This window comes from Lutra lutra, chromosome 14 (assembly GCF_902655055.1).
Source record: "Lutra lutra chromosome 14, mLutLut1.2, whole genome shotgun sequence".
In the NCBI taxonomy this organism is placed as follows: Eukaryota; Metazoa; Chordata; class Mammalia; order Carnivora; family Mustelidae; genus Lutra; species Lutra lutra.
Window position 1 is genome coordinate 51,277,929 of NC_062291.1, and position 18,976 is coordinate 51,296,904.

General features: G+C 49.5%; 1 protein-coding gene across 1 annotated transcript in view; it reads right to left on the reverse strand.

Moving 5' to 3' along the window:
• LOC125084394 (uncharacterized) overlaps positions 1 to 16,583 on the reverse strand; it is a 43,119-nt gene extending 26,536 nt beyond the window's left edge. Inside the window, exons 1-2 of the mRNA XM_047701625.1 lie at positions 16,398 to 16,583; positions 7,630 to 7,715 (exon numbers count right to left, since the gene is read on the reverse strand). Coding sequence (XP_047557581.1) covers positions 7,630 to 7,715; positions 16,398 to 16,581 — 270 coding nt within the window. The 5' untranslated portion in view covers positions 16,582 to 16,583. The remainder of the gene's footprint in view (positions 1 to 7,629; positions 7,716 to 16,397) is intronic.
• Positions 16,584 to 18,976: the final 2,393 nt, after the last annotated feature.

Consider the following 18,976-nt stretch of genomic DNA (forward strand, 5'->3'; position numbering starts at 1 on the left):
TTACTACTTCTTTTGATCAAAGCTTATGTGGTATGTCTTTTTCTTTATTTTCATACTGCCTATATCATTATATTTGAAGTGAGCTCCTTGCAAATTACATATAGCTGGGTCATATTTTAAAGTCCACTCTGTCAATTTCTGTTGTTTGGGTCATATATCACTACTGTTTGCATTTAATGTAATTATTGACATGTTATGGCTTAAGTCTTCCATTCTATTTTTTGTTTTCTGCTTTAAATTTTTTGTTTTATTTTTCTTGAGTTTCTTGGATTATTTGGACATTTTTTAGAATTCATATTGATGTATGACTAGTGTTTTTGAGTATATCCCTTTGTATAGCTTTTTTAGTGGTTTCTTTTGGTATTACATTACATATACATAACCTATCATCTTCTACTGGTATTACTGTTTTGCCAGTTTGAATGAAGTATAGAAATCTCACCTATATTTACTTCCCTTCTTTCATATATAATATTGCCTGAAATATTTCCTACTCATACATTTAGAACTAGATCCAAATGTTATTTTTTTTGTTTCAGTGATCAAACATCATTTAATAAACTCAAGACAAGGAAACTCTATTGTGTTTACTGATATTTTTGTTTTCCGCTTTCCCGATATTCCAAGGTTCCTTCTTTTATTGCTTATTTTCTGTTTAGAAAAATTCCTTTAGTCATTCTTCTAGGGTTGTTCTGCTGCTGATGAATTCTCTAGTAGTTTTCCTTCATCAGAGATTGAGAACAAGAGTAAGAATGATTTTTTCACTGGGTGATTCTGTGTTGGTAGTTCTTTTCTTTCAGCATCTGTAGAGTACTGTGCTCACTTCCTGCTCATTTATATGGTTCTGAGGAAGAATGCACTGTCATTTGAAGGGGATATTTCTCTCTGTTTTCAAGATTTTTTTTTCTTTGCATGTCTCAAAAATTTAATTATCATGTGTCTTGACATGGATTCCTCTGTTTTTATTTTGTTGGGTTACTCACCTTCTTAGGTCTGCGGGTTTATCCTTTTTGCCAAATTTGATAAGTTTTCAGCCCCTGTTTTATTTTTGCGTACTTTTTCAGCCTACCCTCTTTCTCTTTTCCTTCTGGGACTTGAATGACATGAATGTTAGATCTTTTGTTATAGTCTCCCAGGTCCCTGAGGCTCTGCTTTATTTTCTCTCTGTTGTTCAGGTTGGGTAACTTCTATTTTAACTTCTAGTTCACTGATTCTTTCCTCTGTCCTCTTCATTTTTATTAAGGCTATTCACTTATTTCACTTATTGTATTTTTCTGTTCTAAAATTTCATTTTGGTCTTTATTATATCTTCTAGTTCTTTGTTGAGACTTTGTTTTTTCCACTTGTTTCAAGCATATTTGTAATTGCTTGTTGACTCATTTTTATGATGGCTGCTTTGAAATCTTTGCCAGATCATTCTAACATCTCTGTCATCTAGCTGTCAGCATCTGTTGAATGTCTGTTTTCATTTAGTTTGAGATTTCCCTGGTTCTTGGTATGACTAGAAATTCTCTGTAGAAACCTGGACATTTTCATATTATGTTGTAAAATTCTGGATCTTTTTCAAACATTCTGTTTTACTTGGGTCTTTCTGCCACTACTCTAGTAAGGAAATTGTGGGGTGGGGGGAAGCTTCTCTACAACCTGGTAGAATTAGAAGCTCAGATTCCTCACTCAGCCTCTGTTGACACCTGAAGCGAGAATCCTTGTGGGGGCTGGGTGGGAGTGGGAGTTCTGGCTTCTGTGTGGTCCTCACTGGCATAGCTAATGGGGTTGGAAGACCTCAGCATCACACTTGGCCTTCTCTGATGTTGGTAGAAGTCTAGGTCTTTGCTGGAGCGGGTGTGGTTGAGGTCACAGTTCTTTTCTGTGATGTCTGGTTGGAAGAGAGCAGGGATTGTCTAAAGTTTTCTCTCGTAGTGGGCTACTTCTTTCCTGTCCTTGGGCTAGACTAAGCACCTTTTGTGGGAGCTTTTTTGGTCTGTGCTCTTTGGGCTTTCTAGGTTGCTGACTCTTTAGCTCCAAGTCTGGGATATATGAGGCAAAAGAAAATCCAGGGAAACTACCACTATTGTTCCTTGGGGCCTGAGGTGCCTCGCCAGTTTGTCTTCCTCACTCCACTGTTTTGAGTCTTCTTATACTAGTTTTATATTTAATGTCCAGGGCTTTGATTTGTACTCACTGGGAGGAATAATGGCATATTTTCAGATTTTTGTCTGCTCAATTAGGACGGGCATATATACTCATAAAATACATGCGGCAATGTTTTGAGGCAGTTTAAAGACAAATGACTTTGTTTTGTAACAATATCTGTCATTACATAATTCAGGAGTTACATAGAAAGCTTTTAAAAATATTTTGAAGTTGGTAGACTTTGGAGCTTAATTCCCTCATTATTAAATTTCAACTTTTATTTCATTGCTATAAATAGTAGTCCTAGGAATATTGATTTTTGGAATTCAATGGAAATTTTTTGAGGATTAATATGTGGTACCTGTGGTTAAAGCAAATATGAATTCTCTGTTTTTGGTAAAAGTTTATCACATTTGTGGTTAAGTTTATAGTAATTCAAAATTTTTGCATTTTTTTCTCTTTGGTGTCTCTTATGTTCTGACTTCTGAAAAATATGTCCTAAAATTTCCCACTGTGATTGTAAATTTCACAATTTCTCTGTGTCTTTCAGTTAAAGAAACTATGAAACTAAATTATTATCTACATAAACATTTATGACTATCACACTTTCCTGGTAGATTGTAATTTTCATGAATATGAATTATAACTCTTAGTCCCTTTTAACACTTTTTACCTTGATTTTTATTTTGCCTGAAATTTCTACATGAATGCCCACATTTTTGGTAACATTTATCTAGAATATCTTTTCCTATTTCTATATTCTAAATCTTTCATGTAATATATTTTGTGCCTGTGTCTTGTAAACAGTGTATAGATGGAACATGTTTTTGCCCAGTCTGAGTCTTTTTCAATAGTAGAATTTGACCCACTTGGATTTACTGTGAAGTCTGATATGATTTGACTTACTCCTGCCATCTTATTTTAGGTTTTCTTGTTATTATTATGCTTTCTTATTTTCTTTCCCCCATTCTTCTTCTCCTTTTTTTTTTTTAACAGTTTTTGTTCAAACTCACCAGAACCTAAAATCCACTGAGCTTACCAATTTTTTACTGTCCCTTCACTATTCATTTCCCTTTTATGCCCTTGCCCATGGCAAAGACCCATCCTGGTGAAACTTATCCTGTCTGCCTGTATCTGTGCCCACAACCTTAACAAACTGGAAAAATATCCATGACCATGCAGCTAATTTCACTTCAGATCCATAGTCATCAACTTCAAGGGGCTCACAGAGTTGCTTGGCAGTCACACTCTAGTCTCTCCTTCATTCCCTCCCCCATTCTCCCAGATAGCTGTTTAATAACTTCTCTTCTCTACTTGAAGTGCCATGTTCTCAGCAGATACTGCATATCTTGCTTTATGTATACCTATATTTCACAGAGAAAGCAGAAGCAATACGTGATGTCCACTAGCTCCATTCACCTCTACCCACCTACTGGTGTCTGGTTCTAATATCCTCCGCATTTGCTTCAATGGATAAACTATCTTTGTTCCTAGTGAGACTCCTTGTTCCCTAGACCTCAACATTTTATATCTACTTAGGATGTTACTCCAATTAATCTCTCCTGCGTCATCAATTTTTCCATTTCCACTGGATACTTCCTATAAAATCATACAAATAGAAAATAATTTCTCTTACCCTAAAAAACAAATCCCATCTTGACCTCTTTTAGACTTCTAGCTAAAATCCAACTTTTGTTTTTCCCAGTAGAGCAAGATTACTCAAAGTAATAACATTTGCTTTCTTCCCCACGGTCCTATTAGAACTGTTCCAGTCAAGAGTACCAATTATCTCCATTTGTTCAGTTGGTCAAATCACACAGCTTGTATTAAATACCTATTTCTATGTAACAAATTACCCCCAAATTAAGCAGCTTAAAATAACAAACATTTACATGCTATAATTTCTGTTGGGGCAGGAGTGGCTTAATTGGGAAGTTCTGGCTCAAAGTCTCTCATGAAGATGCAGTTAAGCTGTTTGTTGGGGCTGCAGTCTCATCTGAAGGCTCAACTGGATGAGGATCCATTTCTGAGCTGACCCATGAGGCAGGTCTCAGCTCTTCACTGGCTCCTGGCCAGAGATTTCAATTTCTTACCACTCAGACTTTTCCATAAGTGCCCTGAGTGTTCTGATGTCAGAAGTGAGAATAATCAAGACAGAAGCCACTGTCTTTTTATAATCTAACCCTGGAAGTAACATATCACAAATTCTGCTGTGTTCTATTCTCTAGAAGTGAGTCACTAAGTCTAGCCTACACTCAAGGGGCAGGGATTGCACTAGACACAGGGATCACTGGGGGCCATCTCAGATCTACCTACCATATGTTCCTTATCCAATCTGCCAGCAAATCCTGGCACCTCTGTTTTCTCTTTCACCAAATGTCCTCTGCTACCCACCTCACCCACTCCATTTTAGCCACATTGGCCTCCTTGTTGCAATAGTCAAAGCCTCACACAGAGGTTTTGCTCTTTCAGTCTGGGATTCTCTTCCCTTCGATCCACATAATTTGCTGCCTCAGTTCCTTTGGTATCTACTCATATGGAGGCCTTTCCTGACTATTCTGTTTAAAACTGCAAACTGGACACCTGGGTGGCTCAGTCGGTTTTTAAGCATCCAACTTTTGATTTTGGCTCAGGTCATGATCTCAGGATCATGGGATCCATACTCAGTGGGGAGTCTGCTTGAGATCTCTCCCTCTCCCTCTGCCCCTCTCCCCACTTGTGTGTGCTCTCTCTTTCTCTAAAATAAATAAACAAAATCTAAAATAAAATAAAAATAAAACTGTAAACCACCTCTGGGACTTCCTCATCCCTTTTCCTGCTTTATTTCCATAGCATTTATCACTGGCTAATATGCTATGGATTGACTTGTTTATTTTGATTATTTTCATTTTTCTCACAAGGATGTAAGCTCCATGAGGGCAGGAAGTTTTGTCTGTTTGTTCTTTGTTGTACTTCAATATGTAAAACAGTGCCCAGGACATAGTAAGACCTCAAAAACTATTCAAAGAAACAACTGAATTAATTTATCTTTGTTTGAATGTTGAAAGCTAGCCATTCAACTTTTATTTTTCTAGTAGTTATTCTTAAAATGTATACAAATATTTAAATTTATATTTTTTCTATCAAATCTAGATTTAATCAACACCATATTTCCTCTATCAAGAGACAAGGATTCTGGTATGCTTCTAACTCTCCTCTTCTCCCTCTTGCAACCTCCCATACTGCAACAATCTAGGATTTAAATTTCATTCATTCATTCATACTCCTTTCATGTACCCAGAATTAACTGAACATCTACTAAGTTTCATACTTTTTTAGCAATTAAAAACAACTTAAATCTTGTTCTATATCATGTCAGGAGTATGTGTGACATGGGTATACCCATTTATCAAAATTATATAGCTAATATTTGTATATCTCAATTGAGAAACTGAATATGCAAATAGACAATGACCAGACTGTATATAAAAATAGAACTCTGACCCACAACCTGCAGCAACCCGACCGGGAAACCAAGCCCTTATGTGCAATAATCAGCCCAGAAAGCCAACCTGCTATGAGTCAGACCTATATGAAGACAGATTGCTATCTCTAGTAACTATCTAGGAAGCTAAACAGTAACTTCAATAACAATTGACCCAAAATGGCAAGGCTTTGACTAATAACACATAGCTTCCCTAATTTTGGTTCCCACTTACAACTTAGGGGCAACCAGAGGAAGCCAAATGTGTTCCCCTAACCGATCACATAGGACTCCTTGCTTACCGTTAGCTCACCTACAGCTTCCCTGGGCCAACAGCCTCCAAGCAGGGTATACCTGAAGCCTTCTCTTTTTTCCACTGTGAAGTTTTCCCACTCATCTGCTTGTCTTTGAGTCACTGCTGACACACAAATGACCATGGCTGACCCCCTTGCTATAGCAAGTTCAGAATAAATAACTCGTTTTTCTCACCTGTGTGGTCTTCATTTATTTCTATAAAATATATGCACATTTTACCTATAAAATAGTAATTGAATAGAGTGAGGGGTTGTTGGAGTTATAGATGGTGTAGGAATGACAAAAGGCTGATAACTGTTGAAACTAGGTGACGGTACATGGGAGTTCATTGTACTATTCCATTTACTTTGTATGTTTGAATTTTTTCCATAATAAATGCCTACAAATTACTTAAATGTCACCAGCGCTGTTTCCCTTATTCTACATCTTTCCTTTGGACACATTTTTCATCTGGCTGAAATTCATTCACTTGTCCAATCAAAAGGGATATATTGAGTGTCTCTTGTGTGTAGATCTGCTCTAGGCACTGGGGATAGTAAACAAAACAGAGCAGAGCCGTTCTCACTCTGGGGAGCTGGTGAGTGAGGCTGGTAATTAAACTGATAAATATAAACTATATCGGGAGGTGATAAGAGCTGCTCTCATATCCCTATTAGTGCAGAGTCTTGAGGATGGAGAGTGGTAGCCCTGGGCTTCTCCATTGATAGGGGCTTGGGGATGGCTCTGGGTAAGATGACTTCAAGCAGAGATCAGGAGTGAGGAGTGGGTCACCAGGGAATAAGGACATTCTGGGCCAGGCCCTGAGACCACACTCAGACAGGAAAGATCTCAGATGTCCCTGGTACAGCCCTTGGCCTGTCTGTCTTCATTCACACTTGTAGGAGACAGTTCTGTGTGCTCAGACTCACCCCCACACTATAGTGTCCCCCTCGAGCCCTGCCTTGGGGTCTTCCTAAGGCAGACTCAGAGCATGGGGAGGCAAAGCTGCAGTGGCCTTTGTGTGGTAGGGCAGGAGCATGGACAATGCCCCAGCTGCATATCCTCTAAGGGGATGGTTCTGAGAGATTCTCAGGGGGTCCCTGGAGCCCCCAGCTACCATCCATGACATACATACCCCTTAATTGGCTTTTCCCCTCTAGTTCTGCCTCCTGGCATCACCTTCCAGATCCACCATGTGCCCCAAGTCCTTGCCTTGAGCCTTGGTTTGAGGGTCTGAACCAACATGAAAGGTGGGCTCCACGAGCCTCAGGCAGGTCACTGTGCCTGGAGCACAGGGAGCAGGAAGATTTGGGAGACACAGCTGACGAGGAGGCAGGGCCCAGGTTCCGTGGGCATTGAAGGCCATGGTGAAGGTGATGGGTTTCCTTTAGAGGGAGGAGGGTGGGAGCACAAAAGCTGGTGAGTCAGGAGTTCAAGAGCAGCCTCTGTTTTCTCCAGATCACGGAGTTAACAGTTGTCATTGGCCAGGGGCCAAGAGGGCAGGACACCAGTTCAGAGAAGTTACAGTGGTCTAGTCAGGGAGTGGCATGGCTGGGGACCCTGGGTGGGTTTAGACAGTTTGCTGAGGGAGGGTGAAGGACAACAGCAGAGTCACAGTCACTGAGCTCCCAGAGCTTTTGATTGAACACCTAGAAGGATGACCACCTACTGCAATGGCTAGAAGATCTGGGGGGACTGGTGTGAATGTTGGGGATACATCAGAAGCTGGCTCAACTTACCCTTGAGGTGCCTTCAAGAGAGTCAGAGTGATCTTCGTGGGCGTCATCGGCACACAGAGGCTGAAACCACAGCTCAGAGGACATCACTGAGGAAAGAGTATGAGAGAGAAGAGGATCGAGAACTGAGGATCCTGGGACATTCCAAAGTCCACCCATCAGGATGAGGGTGGAGCCAGTCAGGGGACCAGAGGCTGGAACTGGGGGACAGGTGAGGTGAGACTCCGGGGCCTTCTCCACGGGCTGGGATCCCCCGGTGGCTACCTGCTGCAGCTTCTCTGGTCCTGGCCAGGGAGGGAAGCATTTCCAGGAGAGAGTGACTCACTGCATTGAGGGTAACCAGCCCCAGGGAGATCAAGGGGACCTGGATGTGAATGTGTCCCCTGGCATACAGGGATTCAGAGAGGAATGCCTGGCACTCTCCTTGGTCTTTGCATCCCTGAAATGCCCCCACTTTTCCTTCCCATGTCATTAGCTCTTAGGGAAGGAAGACAAAGGACCTCTTCCTGTTTTTGTCTTTGAGCAGGTGTTACTTTTGTATAAGAAAACAACAACAATAACAGTGAATTTCATTTTATTTAAAGTAGAGTTAGGTCCCAAAGACATTCTGGGTCCCCCAGGCACAGCAGTAGACTTGAGAGTCTCTGGGCTCTGCACGGGTCTAGGGGCTTCACATCCAGCTGAGGACAGGTCCCCTGGGCACTGGTTAGGTGGGACACGATCTCAGGGTGGTCATCCCTGCCTCTGCCCATGAGGCCGTCACAGGGACCTTGGTGCACAGGGCTGGCAGGGGCAGAAGGGACACCATCACCCACCATTCTGTATCTCCACCATGACCATACTAAGGGGGTAGATGCCTGGATCATCATCTCACGGCTCCATGGTCAGCTTGGAAGGAATGGGTGTTCAGAGTAAGGTGGTTTTACTGAGCACTCACTTGTCACCTAGTCACAGAGTCACCCTGTGCTGTCCACTGTTCTGGTTGCTGGGTATATAGCAGTTAACACAGATGAGGTGGTAGTGGGAGCAGGACAAGTGGGGTGGTAGTGACTTTGGATGTGATGGGTGGGGGGTGGGCCTGGGGCCAGGACCTGAGCTAGAGCAGCCCCCTCCGCATCGCAAGGGTGTCCCCACAGCTGAGACCTGGGAGTAGCCAGGCCCTGGAGACCCCGCACAGAAGCACTGAGATCCAGGTGAGGTACCTGAGGCCTGGAGAGGGAAGGGGCATCCCAAAGCCATGGTGAGTGTCCTTCTCCAAGACCTAGCCCTGCTCTCTGCTCCCTGTCCCTCCTTCACCAAATGACCATCCTCTCTCTAACCATCCATACTAAGGTCCTCACTTTATGGACACTGCCCAGGGAAGACAAGAACAGGTCACAGGCAAAGGCTCCTCAGCAGGACAAGGCCCCTGGATCCATTTAAAAACACAGTTTTAAATGTGTCCTAAGCAAAAAACCACAAAGTCCATTGATGTGGTGGCCCTGAGCAGCTTTCCCTGGGACCCAGGAATGGGTGGTTTCTATGGTGACAGTTCTCTGAGGCCTCGGACCCCTGGGAGAGCACAACTGGCCTGGAGGGTCTTTCTCACACGGCCTGCATCAGCCGCCCTGTCAGGCCACGGCCCAAAGTTGAGAGACTGCTTCGTTGTTTTGTTCAATTTGCTAGTCTTTTCAAACTTGTGCAGGAAGAATGAGTTACTTCTGTAATTTAAACACCAATGCTTTACTTAAAATGCAAAGGCAAGTTTGTGGTTCACTTTAAACAACACTGGAAGCTGTTCTGGCTAAGCCTGGCTTAGGTAAAGTGTGCTTCTGGGGCCACCTGCCCAACTCCAAGGGTCCCCCCGGCCAGCGCTTAGCCCACCGCTGGGGCCTCCGGATGTTCAGCTAGGCAGATGGTGGGCAGGGCTGTCAATTTATTTATCACAAGGCCCCCCTGGTTTGGGCCTGTAATCTTGGCCTCCAGGTCTCCCCTGGGTCTTGCTCCCTCCCATTTTTCTTCTTCCAAAATGACCAAAAGACATACAACCTCCCATTTAGTGTGGGGGGGAAATCATCTAAGTAGCCTTTTAATAAAAACAGAGGCTCCCGCTTAATCAAAAAATCAATTAGTCAGTGGAGAATTTTATTAGTCAATCATGTAAGTAATTAAAAATATTGATTGATGGGGGCGCCTGTAGCTGAGAGTTGCTGCTTTGCCCCAGAGATGGGGGGCCCCGGCTGGCTTGGGGGTGATCGAGAGCAGCAGCTTTTAAATCATTCCCCAGTATGCCTCTTCCAAGGTCACACAGGGACACATTAGAAAAGGGACGTGGTTGATCCTGCAGCCTCAGTTTCATCCTGTGAAAAATCACAGTCCTGACTGCACAGGGTTCTCCTGTGGGTTAGATGAGACAGGATGAACAGTGAGTGACACTGCCTCCCGCTCACGACAGGTGGGGCTGTATTTCTGAGGGTCAAAGAGCTCTCTCTAGACTACAAGCGGGGCCTTGTCCCAGGGCTTTGGGCTAGGAGGGACAGAAAGGTCGCTGGGACCTTGTCTCCTGACACAGGCCTCGTGGGTCAGGGGCTCCCAGGTTCCTCTGGCGAGAGATGGAGTGGGTGACATTGACATCAGCCTCCCATGCTGAGGTCCCGGCTCTGGGAGTTCAGGAGAAAAGGTCCAGCCCCAGAATGCTGTTGCTCTATGATTTCTTACTACATACCCAATCATCCCACGGAGAAGTGGCTTAAATGACAATGTTGATTGAGTTCACAAAACAGCAAATTGGCCAGAGTGTGGTGGGGACAGTTCATCTCTGCCCTACTCAAGTCAGCTGGGGCAGCTGGAATAATCTGAAGATTTGGGGCTCCCAGGTCTGGCCATGGATGCTGTTGCTGGGACCTGTGCTGGGGTCCTGCCAGCCTGACCACTTCCGTGTGCCCCTCAGGAGGTCTGGGGTTTCTCACAACATGGAGGCCATCAAGGGTGAATCTCCTGAAAGAGAGAGAGAACTGGGCGGAAAACAAATTGCCTTGTCTGTCCTGGTCTCTGATTTCACTTGGTGTCACTTCTAGAGAATTCTGTTCATCCAGGCAGCCATCAAGGTCAACCCCACACCTCACTCTGTGTTCCATGGCAGAGGAAACAGACCCCCTGTTGGTAGGGCAGTGGCAGGTTCTGAGAGAGTATGTGGGACTGGAATTATTTTTGTGGCCATTTTTGGAAAATACCATCTGCCACATTGGACTCCCCTCCCAGAGTCCCATGACTAGAGTCCTCAGCGGTGAGAAGAGCCTGCCTTGGCAGCCCCTTCTGAGGGACCCTGAGGAGGGGGACCAACCTCTGCTGATGGAATTCTCCACCCTGCACCTGGGGCCCACTCTCCTCACAGCACGTGGGGTGGAAAACATTCCCCAGCTCCACAGAGGAGGAAACAGGGAATCTGTGTGGCTCCCTGACTTATTGCTCAAGGTCCCCCTGCCAGGGCCAGAGGGGCAGAGCTGAGATTCAGGACTAGAGAGCCCTGCCCCTCTCCCTGTATGGCCACCCTGGAGGCCAAGCCTTGGCTGGGGAGCCCGCCACTGCCTTTGGTCCTGGCTCCTTGTCCACCTACTCAGCCTTGGTAGCCTTGCCTGTGGTGGGCTTGACCACTGTCCTTAGGGATGGGGAGGTGGGTTCTGCAACGAGGCCCCAAGGCCACGTGGATGACCTTCAGCACTGCCCTAAACGTGGTTCACTATCCGCCTAAGGCTTACTCTCAGGGCCTCACGCTCCTGAGCCAGTGCTGTCTTGGTGGCAGTCCTTGCAAGTGGTTCCTACCAGGCCACAATACACGGAGGCCGTCTGAACCCACACAGGGCCCAGCACCCTGGAAAACTTTCCAGACTGCCATCAGCCTGCATGCCCACCCTGCTCACGGCTGCAGCTGGACCAGTGTGTCATGGAATGAACCTGCTGTTTGCAGCCAGATATCAGGGACACCTTGAACCCTGAATGGGTTTGGCCGCCTGATTGCTGTTGGGGGCTGAGTTAGCAGCTGCTTCTGCAGCTCCCAGCTGGGCCTAGGCCCGAGTTAGTCAGGCGCTGGCTGTAAGTTACCTCCTCCTTCTGGGTCTCCTTCTCCCCCATTCAGTGGGCCCAGTGAGGATCAAAAGACGCCCACTAACACAGAGCTCTGCATAATGGATAAGAAGGCAGATGCGGCTCTAGGAAGTAGACTCCTGCACAGGAGAGGAGAGGAGGGAGGAAGGGACACCAGGCCTGAGAGATGCCTGTCTGTGCTACCCCTTTGCCCCCAAGGCCTCAGTCAGCCTTGCCTGAGGGTCTTCAAGAGGGACCTCCCACCTGATGGGAGCCTGGCTCTTAACGGCTAGTCCCCCCAGGTCCGCCTGCCCCTTTTTCCCCAGGGACCTTGCAAGCCCTGCCTCTCAGGGCTCAGTTGTCATGATCCTAAATGCTCACCCCAACAGGAAGGAATCCACATTTCCTGCTGGCACACAGTCTTCCAAAGCCACCTAGGAAAGCAGGCCCTGGAGGCGCCTGGATGCGGGCTGCTCATCCCCCATCAAACTTGGCTATTTGTTTAGACTAGCTGACATTTCCAGGGCTTTTATTAAAGAAAGTATCCTGGGGAGGAGGCAGGATGTTTGCACAGAGCTTATGCCCTCTGCCTCTGGCCCCCAGCGCCCCAGAGCGGCAGGGCCCACACAGCAAGAACAGGCAAGGCGGCAGGGAAACCAGCCTCTCCCCTCTCCTTCTTTCCTGAGAGGGAGGGGTGGCATCCCCCCACCCTCCAAGCAGGTCTCCCGTCCGGCTCCATCATCTGCATTCTGCGTCAGTGTGTCCTGGTCATTAGTGAGCTGTGTCCTTTCCTCTCCCTTGTGTCTTTATGTCTGCGTCTGCCAGGAGTGAGAAGGCTCCTGGTGGGCACCATTATTAAGAAGCACAATTCCTGGGGCACCTGGGTGGCTCAGTGGGTTAAGCCGCTGCCTTCGGCTCAGGTCATGATCTCGGGGTCCTGGGATCGAGCCCCGCATCGGGCTCTCTGCTCAGCGGGGAGCCTGCTTCCTCCTCTCTCTCTGCCTGCCTCTCTGCCTGCTTGTGATCTCTCTGTCAAATAAATAAATAAAATCTTTGAAAAAAAAAAAAAAAAGCACAATTCCTGTTTAGGACCTATCTCAAAGACGACATCCTTCCCGAGGCATTCCCAGCCAGGCCCACCTGAGGCCCGCAGAATATTCTTTCTCTCAGTTGTCACCCACATTTCTGAGGAGGTGACTTTGCTCTGAGTCTTGCCTAGTCCCAGCCCCGGACCATTGTGTCACAGTCCCCCTGACTGGGGTGTGGGTTGGGGATCTGCTGTTTACTGGCTGTGTGATGTCATAGGCCCTCAGCGCTGCTGCAGACCTGGCTGCGGGGTGAGGCATAACGAGCACCACTTCGGAAGCCCTAGAGAGCTGACTGTAGGGGGCTGACCCTCCCCACTGCAGGTGTCCCGGTCTTCCCCACTGAGCCTGGGACGCAGTCCACATACAAGGTCCTGGACTCGGGCCTGGCAAGCAGGGAGCACCCGCACAGCCCAGGAGACCATTCCGACCTTCTCAGTCCTGGAAAAGCCGGACGTAGGGCCCGTTCAGCACTGCCACCCAGTGATGCTGGGCACCGGAGAGCCAGACACTGTGGCTGATTTGGCCTTAATTAAATCACCCCGCAGGCCCTGACTCGCTGAGATAAATTGCTTTTATCCCACGGACCCATTTCAGGCAGCATCCTTACAAATCCGTGTAAACATCCCCACACCCTCCACTCCAGCTCCCACCTGCAAATCACAGGGAGCGTTTCCATTTTAATTGGGGCAAAGTTCCTGTTAAGACCAACTGCTGACACAATTAGTCATCGTCATCTTCAGTCACCTCAGAAGGGCCATGCGTTCGCGGATCGGGAAGGAAAATCCTGGGACTGATCTGGGCCTTGGGCTGCTTGGAGGGGCCCCTGCCAGGCCTGGCTGAGCAGGTGGGGGTGGGCTGTGGAAGCTGTGGGACCCCAGCCCAGATCCCTCCTGCCAGGAACCACCTCTGATGGCACGCAAAGTTTTGTCATATGGAGTGCTAGCTCTGAGCCGCTGAGAGCCTGCCTGGGGGCCAGGCCTGATACCTGCAGTGTCCTCACAGGAAAGGTGGGGAAGGAAGGGGATTGGGAGAGGAAGGGAACACAGGAGGAGAGAGAGGGAGGGACACAGGCCTGGATTAGTGAGTGGAGCATTTCTTAGCTGACCAGGAGAATGAAGATCCCACAGGCCCAGTGTCTACCCTGCCTGTCCCTTCCTGGGCTCTCTTGCCATACAAAAGCAGAACCACTGAAGTCTCTGGGACAAGGAAAGAGGTCAGTGTAGGGGGAGCAATAGGAGTCTCTCCAGATGCTAGAGTCCCCATCTGGAATCTGTTCAGACAGTGCCACATAGCACAGGGAGTTAAAAGTGTCTTGCTTGTGGTTCTCAGGCCCTCAGGTAAGGTCTGGGACCTGGCTATAGGAGGATGGTCAAAGGCTGGGAGGGAGAACAGGAAGGCATGTACCATGATGGAGGCTTCCAACACAACATGGTAGGTCCTAGGCCTGTGAGGAGAGAGGCATGGATGGTTCTGGGTACACTTAGGGGTAGAACCAGGACCTGGAGCAGAGGGGAAAGACATATCTAAGTGTGGGTCAGAAAACTTTGCATATCCTGGGCTTCCAGAGGTCCTGTGGGTGAGTGACTGAGGCCCCATTTGGCTTCTAACCAAGGAATGGGACCCATAAGGTCCTGGCAAGGATCCTAGAATCTAGGAGATAAAGCCTGATAATGCTTTTGTTTCTGGGCCCTGATTTCCCCTCAGGTGCACCAGAGGTGGGGCCAACCTATCTCCTGGGACAGCGCCAGGATCCTCACAGACACCCAGATTAGCAAGTCACTGCATCGCTAGGGGTGGGGTAGGTCAGAAGGAGAAAGGAGGGTCAGGGCCCTGAGAGCTGCTTCATGGAGATCACATCTCTGTCCTGAAAGGGGCCTCCATGCCCTGGGCCCAGGGGGAGCAGTGGGGGGCCAGCAGGAGTTGCCCCATTTCTGCCTCTTCTGTCCTGGCTCTAGGGATTGCCCAGAGTAAGGGGTTGCTGGATGTCACCCCTCCATGCACTCGGGCAGATGACTGCAGGGGCAGGACCTGGGGTCCTCAGTCCTTCAGTGGCTGAGGTTGGTCAGACAAGTGGATGTGGGCTGCTCAGGAGACTAGGAGTCGATGATAATGGTGTCATAGCTGGGGCAGGTGCACAACCAGGGGGAAGAAGGCAGAGCCCCCTCCTTATCTTTTGAGAATTCCTCAGGTGGCATGACCTCCAGGTCTGACCTGCGCTGGGCTCAGGAATGTTCCTGTAGGGATTCTGGCTGGGAGGTCAGCTCGATGTGAGCCTCCCAGGCATGGTGGCGGGGGGCAGGGAGCCAGCCAGCTCTGCCCTTCCCAGAGCTCTGTGGGGATCGCCAAGCCTGTGTTATCCCTGTCTACTTTGACCTTGGGAAGTGGCCCTTGGGGCCTCAAGGCTGAGAGGTGAACATGTGTGTGGGGGTGCTTGTCCAGAGATGAAAGGTCACTTGGTTGGAGACCTAAGGGATAGGCCTCTCCCACACCCACTGATACACTCTTCTAGGGCTGCCTCTCCACCTGTCTCCCGGACCTCTGACTTAGAGGAAGAGAGAGGAGAAGCCCCTGAAGCTGGTGACACACCCAGAGACCACTGAGAGGGAGGGGGAGAGAGTGGAGACACTTCAGGTCAGGTGTTAGTGAGGGAGGCTCCAGGAGTGAGAGTCAACTCTGGTGGGTAAAGGGGGAGCCCTGGGTTGGCCGCTGTTGTCCTAGGATAGCCCTTGCCCTACCTCGAACTCACTGTGGTCTGGGCTTCCTTCCACTCCCTCCCTGGACACTGTGGCAGGGGAATTCCAAACCAACAGGGCTGGCCTACACCAGCATTTCCAAAGCGTGTCCCGTGGAGCCTAGTCGTTCCTCCGGAGGAGCTTTGGGGTTATAGAGGGATGGGTTATAGCAGACGGGAGGTTGGGGGCCAATTCTGCCTCTCGTCTCACTGCAGGAGACTGAAAACCATAGAAGCCTTTTTCACTCAACTTTTGTGATTATCTGATTCTGATTCCCTCCCTGAACCTCTCCTTTCTCTTTCCATCGTAATTCCCTGCATTAAGCTGCTCCCTTCTTGCTCTCGCTTGGACTGCACTCCCCACTTCTGCCTCCCTGACATCAGGGGGGCAGCATGGAGCCCACCCCGTTAGGCCCCTCCCTTCTCTCCACCCTCATCCGGTCATCACTATCTCAATGCTGGACCAGAATCCTCTCTCCCTTGAGCCGCCCCCCATCCCCAACCTGCACCTTCAGATCCTACCACTCCTTCGTGCCCAGCCCCCCAGTGGCTTCCTGTTGCTAGAGAATGCCAGTTCCTTCCGATGGCCCCCAGGGCCCTTTGTGGGCTCCAGGACCCCAAGCTCCTTCCTTGGGACCACACTGCTGGCCCATCCTTCTAGCCCTTTGCTGCCTGGAGCCCCTGTACTTTTCTTTCTGCCGGGTCCTCTTTCTTCTCCTTCGACTTCTCTTCTGCTCAGCTCAGTGTCTCTCTCCAGAGGGGAACTCCCTGAGCACTCCTGCCATCCTCGCCCGACCTGTCCCCTTCACCTGGTCTGCTTGTCACAGCTAGCAATCTTCCCTATTGACTTGGTCGCTGCTACCTCTCTCCTAAGAGAGGCAGAGACTCACCTGTTTGGCCCATGCACTCCAGTGGTCCTTGCTTGGCAGACCGTGTCCCCCGCCTCAGCAGGGCAGAGGCCAGATTTCCTGTTGTCATGGACACCGGTCCCTTTGCCTTCCTGCTGGGCACTGTGTGATGCCTTGACACGCAGAGGCTCAGTTCGCTAAGGCTCACGGTGACCTCGTGGAGCATTCAGGAAACATTGCACCTTGTGCAGCAGGCTGGCTGGCGCTTGGAAGTGGAGAAGCCTGAAGACCTGAGTTCCGACTGTTTGCAGACCCCTGGCCACGGGGGGTGGGGGGAGGCGCTCCGGACTAGCTACACGCGGGCCGCCGTCTGGCTGCCTTCCAGCTATGGCGGACATCTGCTGCAGCTGGGCCTGGCCAGCGCCTCTGCCACATGTGTTCTGTCTCGAACCATCCGCTTGGGACATCTCCGATGATATGAGACTCACACTACGATTTCCTGTGATGTAATTAGCTCCCGGGAGCCTGGGGAACGCTGGTCGTGGGCGTGGGCGGGCGTGGGGGGGGCAGGTCTGCAGGTGTGTGTGCCTCCGGGTGCCCCTGCAGGTCTGCTGGCCTGCAGCTCCGCTGGGAAAGAGGGGTCTGGTGCAGAGATGTCGCACAGTTGGCTCTGCTGTTTAAAGAGACAGCATCCTGGACAGCCTGAGCCCTGGGGAAACTCCGAGGCCCCACTTCCTGGTGCGTGACTCTCATAAATGGCTCAACCTCTCTAGGGTCTTAGTACCCTCAGCTGTAAAACGAGGATAACAATTCTACCTCGTTCTCAGGCTCACTGTGAGGATTTCACTGCTTCACAAGGGCTGAGGCCTCATCCACCCAGAGAAAGTGCTGGAAAGTGTTCCTGCTGAGCAGCGAGTGGCTTGTGCTGAGTGGACTTGGTTGGAGGGGTTCAAGGGGGACCTTAGAATCCGGCCTCTTAGTGGAGGGACCTCAGGCAAGCTGGTAACCTGGCAGGTGATCTTCTCTTTCCCACCTACCTTGGGAAGAGCTGTGAAGGTCCTGTGATATGATGTGGGTCTGAGAAGCCCTCCTTGGGTGCCAGGAGTTGGAGAAACAGGTATTGTCATGGCTAAAACCTGAGCTCTGTTCTGGCCTCAGCTGCTGGCTGTGAGTATATCTGAGGGATCTGCCCTTTTTCCTGGAGCCTCCTGAGATTTTCCAGCCTGGGGTGATTTTCCAGCTGCAGTGTAGCAGCCCTCAGGAATCCTGCAGTTTCTCTGGGAGCTGAAGAGAAGAAGGAATCTTTGAAACCTGCCTGCCACTGCAGGGAGAGCATGCACCACCCTCGCATCCAGGCGGGTTCAGGTGGGGGGTGGAGGGGGTCCATAGCAGGTATCACATACCAACCCCTCAGTGTCTTCTGCACAGACCCCAGTTTGCCTGCTGCCACGTCCTCTAGGCAGGCAGCCCAAGGGAGCTCAGGGCCCATGGTGCTCTCCAGGTGCTCCCGCTTCCCCATCAGCAGTGGGGCTTGGCATGCGGGAAGGATTAAATACAAGAGCAGTGGCAGAGAAGGCTCTCCAGCTACCTGGAGTGGGGACCCTTGGGTCAGAGCAGCCCCCCGCACCCCCCAGGACCCGGACGTCTCACAGGAGCACCATCTGCCCTGCTTGCTCCTGGGGCCAGTGGGGTCCAAGCGGCAGTGTTACGTGAAAGGATCGAAGTCATAAAAACAATAAAAACCAGCCAGTTCGTGTTATTATTTTGCCCTCCGTGTCCTTGTTCTTACTCTGCTGGCTCTGGGCTCAGCTGAATGCCTTCTGTGTAATGAGATGTTGGCAGTTTATTCCGTATGTGCGGCTGACCAGAAACCGAGCCTGGGGCTCCACAATTCTCACCTGGCCCGTGGCCCCCCAGCCCCTGCCCGTGGGACTGTGGATAAGCCTCACCCTCTTTTCCTTAGTTTCCCCTCCTACAATATGAGGAGCTGGCATGGGCTGCTTCAGAGCTCTCTTCTGTTCTCAACTGGGTGGTGCTTTTTCCTTTTTCCTTGGGGTCTTCCCCAGCTGGCTTTCCCTGAGGCATGGCATGGATTGTTCTAGCTCTCACTACTCATGTCCTCTCAGGGGATGGGAGCTGGAGAATGCTGTAACCTGAATCCCTTGTGCTTCCCCGTGACCTGGCCGCATCCCCCAGGGCCTGAGAGCCCAGCTACCAATCTGAGTGTTACCTGGATATGCCGTCTTCTTGGTACAATTCCTTGAGAAGGGCACCAACCTCTGACACCCACCCCACCCAACACCCCTGCACGCTGTATGAGGACCCAGTGTTCCCCCACCACAGCTCTGAGCCCCAGAGCCCCTGCACAGAGAGGCTGAGCCAACACAGGCAGGACATGGACACTGAAGAGGCCACCCCAGATCCTCCAGAAGTGGGGTCAGTGTCCCGTTATGCCCCACAAAGCTCCCACCCCGTGGCCAGCCCACCGCCCAGACCCCTTCCACTGGAATCCTTGGTCATCCCATTCTCTCAATATTGCATTGGTCCAGGCTTTGTACCTTGTCTTTGCTGTGCCCTCTGCTTGTCCCTTCCGTGCCCCCAGATGTCCCTCCTCTGTAAGA